This window comes from Neolamprologus multifasciatus, chromosome 6 (assembly GCF_963576455.1).
Source record: "Neolamprologus multifasciatus chromosome 6, fNeoMul1.2, whole genome shotgun sequence".
Taxonomy (NCBI): Eukaryota; Metazoa; Chordata; class Actinopteri; order Cichliformes; family Cichlidae; genus Neolamprologus; species Neolamprologus multifasciatus.
In genome coordinates this window covers 26,842,772-26,850,432 of record NC_140444.1, presented here as the reverse complement: position 1 = coordinate 26,850,432, position 7,661 = coordinate 26,842,772, and the positions used below count along the sequence as shown (strand labels likewise).

The 7,661-nt window shown below is 37.8% G+C and overlaps 1 protein-coding gene across 1 annotated transcript; it reads right to left on the bottom strand.

Moving 5' to 3' along the window:
• Positions 1-654: 654 nt before the first annotated feature.
• On the bottom strand, positions 655-5,236 carry msmo1 (methylsterol monooxygenase 1). Its single transcript, XM_085163193.1, has 6 exons — positions 5,116-5,236; positions 4,054-4,350; positions 3,784-3,932; positions 3,183-3,309; positions 2,865-3,019; positions 655-1,499 (listed from the first exon to the last, which is right to left on the bottom strand). Exons 2-6 carry the CDS (start codon positions 4,306-4,308, stop codon positions 1,310-1,312), a joined length of 876 nt encoding a protein of 291 aa, XP_085019319.1. The 5' UTR covers positions 4,309-4,350; positions 5,116-5,236; the 3' UTR covers positions 655-1,309.
• Between the last annotated feature and the right edge of the window lie 2,425 nt (positions 5,237-7,661).

Here is a 7,661-nt window from a genome sequence, read left to right as displayed (position 1 = left end):
CTTGCTCATACAGGGTTTTTACCTTACAATATAAAGCACCTTGAGGTGACTGTTGTTGTGATTTGGAGTTATATAAATAAAATTTAACTGAGCTTTCACCCATTTAAACTTTTTTTATACACTTAAGTAATTTTTCAAAACAACTTTTCAAAACTTTCAGACATGGTTTTAGGCTGTTGAGCAGCACAGTTCACCAAAGCTGTGGTATTAATGTAAAAAGAAAAGGTGTTTTTATTTATTTGTGTGCCATAAACAATTAGAATTTGCCAGTTTTATGTATCGAGTTTTTCCCGGGTCACATAAAATGCCTCACTTCCTCTTTGGTCCTGGCTGCTGTTGGCTCACTTGATGCAGCTGCCTGTGTGTGCTGGATGGAGCTGCGGGGGTGTGTCCACAGTGCAGCAGTGAACCAACTCCAGGTACACCAAAAGGCCACAACATTAAAACCAGTGACAGATAAAATAAAAAACACTTATCATTTTTGAGAAGATGCTATCTTCACCCAGCAAGCCTCTGGAATGCTACTTCGACACATACAATGGGCCTAAGCACTCACTATATTAAAAAAAAATGTCAATTTAGCAGTAATGGATAAATTTATAGCTTGCTGGCACACATGTTCTTCTCTGACTAAATTCAGAAAAACAAAACTGCTACAGCAACAACTCCTGTTTAAATTTGTTCACATATTTTATTCTGACAAAAACAGAAAAAACACCAAAGATTTTTTTATTTTATATAAAATTAGAGCAGCATTTAATTATTTTTACAGGCCTGAATGACCTAGAACACATCCCCTTTTCATCAATAATTTACAGTTTGCATCAAACACGCCTGACTGGTTTGTTTTCAAAAGTCTGCATTGAGTTTATACAGTTTCCACCGAAGTACAGATTCAACTACAGGAAGGAAAGACCACATCAGATCAATTAGAGGAAGTGCTAAAGTGCTGAGACATTCAGAGGGTTAAAGAAGCATTTAAGTTTAAGCCTTTTGAAAACAAAGTAAAATCAAAATGAGGACTTGATGGTTTTTATTCAGCCAGCTGTTGGAATAAAAAAAAAAAAAAAACAGACATTGCTTCTTTTCTAAGAAGGTACAGAAGGCAGACCGAATCAACACGCAGTCTGATTCATAATCAAACCACAGATGTGCTGACTCATTTTTTTAAAAACAACTTTTGCACGTGTTTTATTAAGTGTACAGAGATGAAAATCAGCAGTAATTGCGTGGTTTTGTCTGTACGGCTCACTGCCTCTTCTCCACCTGACAGGACAGGCGTGTGTCCATAAAGGGAGACTTGAGCAGTTTACTGCGTCTTCTTATCTGTCTGCTTCTGCATGTAGCTGTTGTACTGGCTGTCTGTCTTCAGCAGTTTGTCCCACCACGTGAAGGTGGAGGCATAGTTCCCGACAAAGTTCATGTGGTGGAAGTCGTGGAAACGAGCGCCGGCGTAGAACGGGATCAGGTGGAGCGGGTTCAAAGGAATGTCGTAACCGCTAAGAGAAATAAGAAGAGGAAAAAAGATATGTCATAATGTCACCCAAAAAGTGACCAACTTTCACAAATGACTAAAAATCTTTGATGATAACTATCCTTCTAAAACAAAAACATTTGTCTTTTTCAGAAAGCAGAATGGTTCTCAAAGTCTGTTACTGAAGAAAAGATGGGTTTAACTTGGCTCTGTCCTCAGGCTGATGTTTTCAGTTTTAGAAGAGTGCACAGAATATTTGTACGAGACTACTTAAGCTTGGTTAATCGGTTAATAAGTTTGAATCATTTTACTTATATCACAAGAAATTAAATAATAAAAAGAAGGAATCAATTGACAGATGGAAAGGGCGCATGTCGTAGCTTCAGCTTATGAGCCCCTAACCCTGATTTTAAAATAATTGACACTTTAAATGAACAAATTAAATCAACAACATCGGCAACCTCTGATAGAATCATGACAAAAGAAGAAGCAAGAAAGATTAAACCAATTGATGTCAATCCCAGACATATGGGAACTTTGTATCTAAAGCATTTTCACACAAAACATTCATCACAATACTGAATAATGATGTTAGTTATGTTCCTTTTAAACCGTTTTAGTATGCTGTACATTTTACACATTTTAATTTTGTCAAATTTCAACACTTCACATTGGCCCTAACCTTAGGTAACGATGCAAATGTTTATGATCTGCTTTACTTTGACTGTTAATTTGCTTCATTATTTATGTTTAATGTTGATTGTTATCAAACTTATCAAACTGTTTTTCCTGAGTTTTCTTAAAAAGACGCTATACAAATAAATGTGTAATTTTGATTATTATTATTATTATTATTATTATACAGTAAACATTGTTTTCATAGAAAAAGTTAATTAAATAATATTAGTGTCAAAAGTACTATTTCTAAACTACAAATGTGTGATAATGTGTCCTGTATTAACACAAAGGAGTTCATGAAGACTGTTTAACAGAACATCTGATGAGCTCTGTGGCCCTCTAGAGGACGACCTCGACACACCACAAACTAAAGTTGAGATGTATGCTTAATCAGTTTGATTGGGCTCAGTGATGAAGCTGTAAAATAAAAATGAGTGAAAACAAACTACATTGTTCTATTTACAGCCACCATAATAAACCATCTGGCACAAGGCTGTTTCTGGACAAGAGGTTCAGCTTAAAGAGGAATTAAAACCTCCAACTTCTCTCCTCACTCCCCCCACCTGTATCTTTCCCACAAATCTCATTGGGTTAAAGGGAGAGAATGAGAGAAGGAGAGAGATGCAAGGTTCCTGTGCTTCCTTGAGCTGCATTTAAGAGACTGAAAGCGAGGAGTTATTTAGTAAAAAGGAAAGCGCCCACTGTGTCCTACCTGTGGACATCAATGGTCTCCATCAGACGGAAGGCGACCCAGGCCCAGAGCAATAACACGTGGTTGCAGAAAATCATGATGCCAATGAAGAAGCCAGCCCCGAGGATGATCGTCTCAGCGGGGTGAGCGTATTCTGCCTGCATGCCAAACGGAGCCTGAGGCAAAGGAGAGACATGCTGACTGTACATAGTGGGTTTTTTTGTTGTTGTTTTTTTATTGTAAACAGCTGCTAAAACACGCTTAATAAGTAACTCTTCCGTAAACAGACTCAGCAGAAAGCTGTGTTTATTGATCTTATCCCTCATCTGTTTTACTCACAGTGAAATCATGGTGGACTTTGTGGATGTACTTGTAGATCCGGCGGTGATGCAGTATGCGATGAAGGAAATAGTGCCAGGTATCCTCAACAACAGCACAGCCGAAGCACTGAGCTAGGAGATATGGCCTGGAGAAGAAGGCCAAGAGAGGTTTACAAAAGCACACTGAAATTATCCCAACAGACAGATCTGACAGACAATTAGCAGCATGTGGAACAACTGTGTTACATGTATAAAGCATATTCAAATGTTCCCTTTCTATTTAGAAGCAGATCAACATATCAGATCATGTATAATAAAAAAGTATATTTTTATATAAATTATTGCTGTGCAAGAGCTTTAAAGTCTTAAAGAGTCTCATTGTAACCATAATTATTGTATTTAGGGAGTCCACATTTGATTTCAAGGTTACACTTGGGTAAATAAAGCTGGGTTAATACCAGTGTCAACATGATGTCAATAAATTTTTTTTAAATCCTATAGTTGTGGTTAATAGCAATGCATTACAGGACCCATAATTCATATGACAGTTGTGTAACTGTTCTACTCTATGTCTAGGTCACTTTAATCCATTTAGGTGTGCATTACTGATCTGCACTGACCAGCGTGGCATGGAGTCCCAGTCATAAGGAATGTTGAAATACTCTGTGAAGTAGTAAGTGCCAAAGATCAAAGGCAGCTGGATGCAGAAATGGTTGAAAAGCAGCATCTTGAAACACCTCCACTGTTTCTCCCACGTCTCTGGCTTGTCCTGAAAAAAAAAATCCAAAGGGATTTGTGTCTCTTCCCGGGGATCAGGAGAATGCGTAAACATCCATCTTCAAACAAACAAACAAATAAAAAACAACATCAATTTTAAAAAAAAAACAAACCTGCTGAATCTTGTATTTTTGCATGAAAGGCAGGAACTGGAAGATAAAACCGGGCAGGCAGAACAGGAAATAAATTAACTCGTGGACGATGAGTGAGCCCCAGGTGGCAATCTGGAATTTGGTGTAGTTGTCCAGCATGTAGCCCCAGGCGTGTTTCAGGGAGGGCTGGAACGGGTTTTCTGGCAGAACAGCATCAACATACTCGACTGCAAGATAGGCAGAGCTCAAAATGTTTGCAGTGCCGTTCACCGCCATGCTGAAAGATAATGCAAGCTGGCTGCAGGTCAGGAGAGAGGCCTGAAAGACAGGAACACAGCTCTTAATTATATCTGTAGGAACAAAAATAAGTAGAATCAATGCAAAATTACATTTCCACTATAGTCATGCTACTCCACTGTGTAAGTTTTAAAATAAAAATATACGACAAAAATCAGACATAATGTTAAGGATAATTATTAACTGAAAAAAACAAATACAATAGTAGAAGTAAAGTATTCAAAGTAGGAACAGCTATTAAAAAACCCATAATTTTCAATGTTAAGTCATTTAATAATGCCACATTACCATAAATTTTGTCATTTGACTGGGCTACATCTATTTGTTTGGAAGTTGTTGCCTACAGTAAGCAGACATTCAACTTTAGGACGTTTTTTTTTAAAGTTTTCTTTAAAGCTGCCAGAGAGTAACTTTTTTTTATCAATAAAAACACGCATAACGAAACTAATAAGTATTGACACTTTCCAATCTCACAAACGCATTCAAGCGAACAGCTCTCCAATTTTAAACCCTACTACCTCGTAACACATAACATCTCATAAAAGCACCAGTGTGTCAACTGCAGGTGGCATGAATAAAATCTTTATTAAATTAGTTTATGAATATTAACTACGTCTCAGTAAACAAGCTAGCAGAGGCCTAAATATCTTCTACATGCTTTTGCCCGAACTTATGGCACCATATTCTGCTGTTTTTACGCCTAAATAACAAACACGTATTTTCTATAGAAGCTAAAAATGTTGCTAAGTGCCCTGTTTAGTGCCGACAACAAGCTTCAACCCTTACCTTTCCGCTGTATGTCCCGTCAACCTGAGCGAGAGGTGGCCGAGCGGGTGAAGTGCAGTAATATCGGATACTCCGATTGGCCGAGAGGAAAGGAGATTGACGTCGAGGGGCCGAACTTCCCCTCTGATTGGTCCGCAAAATGGAGCGACGATAGTGAGACTGGGGGTTTCTACAGCAACAGCCAATCAGAAGTGAGGTCTTCTTTCGTAACCGAAGCAGAATTTAACAGGCTGTATGAGGGAAGAGATGGGGTGGTTCGTCCCGAGATACTTGAGCCATGCGTTATCTTCACTTTTAATTGTATTTTATAACAGATTCTGACTCCAGTGTTTACTGTGGAAATACTGTGGACACGTTGAGACGCACGTAGTATGAGTTATGTTTGTTTTTCTGTATTAAAAATAACTAATTCGACACAAATTAAACTTTAGGTTTTCCTATTTGTTACCATAAAATATAATCGTTTCTGTTCCAAAGCAAACTATGTAGTTAGTTGCCAACTGTGCAACTCCCTTTACACTACAGACAAAACCATCATTAATGATGCACTTATTTTATTTTATTTATTTATTGGTAATGTTACCTCTGCAGACCATCACAGTGCATTTTAAATCAAAGACGTGTGACATAAAAAAGAAATTCTGCTGACTGTTTACAAGAAATTGCAGACATTTTCAGAGGATCCAAATTAATTGAACAAACTAACAAAAGTTTACAGTGTGGATTGTTTTTAATACGTGGATGAAAATCCTTTGCAGTCAAAGACTGCCTGAAGTCTAGCAACCATGGATGTCACCAGTTTCTGCTTGTTTGTGGATTTGTCTCCATTTAATTTTTAAAAACTAAAAAGCATGTCTGTGGGGTTGAAATTAGGCGAATGATTTGCCCATTGAACAGAAACCATGCAGGCTCAGCCACCAGGGCCAGGCTCAGCCACCAGGGCCAGGCTCTGCCACCAGGGCCAGGCTCAGCCACCAGGGCCAGGCTCAGCCACCAGGGCCAGGCTCAGCCACCAGGGCCAGACTCCGCCACCGTCTCAGCCAATAGGTCCAGGCTCCCCCAAGCCGAGCCACCAGGACCAGGCCCTACCAGGTCCAGGCTCTGCTAGGTTCAGGCTTCACCAGGCTCAACCACCAGGACCATAATTTTACAAATTACAGCCCAGTTTCCTTACTTAGACAGTTCTCCAATATAACTGGACATCTATTTTTATTTTATTTTATTTTTTTGCAGGGCTTGACAACTTATTGAGAATAATACTATTTTAATCTTTAGATCAGCTAGATCAACATTTATGGCAATGATGAAGTTAGTGGAAAATATAACTGAATACTTAGATAATAAAAAATATGAAGTGAGGATATTTATTGACCTGAAAAAGGCTTTTGATATAATGACGACAGGCTTTAAAGACTTAAAGTTATCTTTAAATTCATCCAAAACCAAATTTATGTTGTTTGGAAATCGAGAAATGTTTACAACTGGAGACTGGAAATTGATAAAGTATCCAATGAAAGAGTATTTGAAAAGAGATTTCTTGGTGTAACCACAAGCTTTGTTGGAAACTATAAATCAAACACTTGTGAAACAAGATCTCAAAAACCACAGGGATTTTGGGAAAAACAAGGTACATCCCGAACAATACAAGATTGCACATTGCTACTACCATATTTAAGTACTGTGTTGAAATCTAGGGCAACACTTACAAGAGTCCTCTACAAAACATATGCACAATGCAAATCAGAGCAATAAGGATAATACATAATATTTGGTATCGTGAAGACACAAATACATTTTTTTAAGGTTCAGTTCCCTTTCGAACACCCTTTGTTTTTGCATTGTTTTTTGCATTCCTTTTGTTGAAAATGTTTTTATCATGTTTTCTGTTTCCCGTGTTTGTTTTGTTGAAATTTTAATCATTTGAAATAAGAGAAAGAAAGAAAGATAAAAAAAGAACAGTATGTCATTTCTTTTCCTTGAGAAAGTCTTTTACAGTATGCTTGGGGTCAGCATTTACACTGTAAAGCACTGTCTGATCAGTTTTACAACATTTGTCTCAATCTGAGCAGAGTCTGTAGTCCTGTGCACATCACAGTTCATCCTGCTGTTTCAATCAGCAGTCATACCATCAAGAAACACTCTTAATTTATTGCGTCCACCATGTTTGACCGATGTGTTACGCTGAGCCGTTCCTTTTTTCTCTCCATATTTTTCTCTTTCCATCATTTTGGTACAAGTTCTTCTTGGTTTCCTTTCTTCAGACTGTTTCCCCAGAACCACCTAATCTGGCCTTTATGTTCTTGAGTGTAATTAGTGGTTTGCACCTTGTTATAAACCCTCTGTGGTTCTATTGATAAAGAGGTGTCTTAACTATAGGCTTTAACAGTGATACACTTACCTCCTGGAGAGAGTTCTTGACTTGGTTAGGTGTTGTGAAGTTGCTTTTAACTGTTATATACATTAATATTCATTTGTTTTGTTATATCAATGTACCAGATTAAGGATGTCACCACTAAACATTATGCTCTCTGTGTGGTAGATTTATT

What these genes read in the sequence shown, in the direction of transcription:
- msmo1 (XM_085163193.1), bottom strand. Translation starts at nt 4,308, where the DNA reads ATGGCGGTGAACGGCACTGCAAACATTTTGAGCTCTGCCTATCTTGCA. An exon ending in TGGGACTCCATGCCACGCTG is followed by an intron (nt 3,310 to 3,783) that starts GTCAGTGCAGAT and finishes CTTCTTCTCCAG; the next exon opens with GCCATATCTCCTAGCTCAGT. An exon ending in GAGACCATTGATGTCCACAG is followed by an intron (nt 1,500 to 2,864) that starts GTAGGACACAGT and finishes TATTTCTCTTAG; the next exon opens with CGGTTACGACATTCCTTTGA.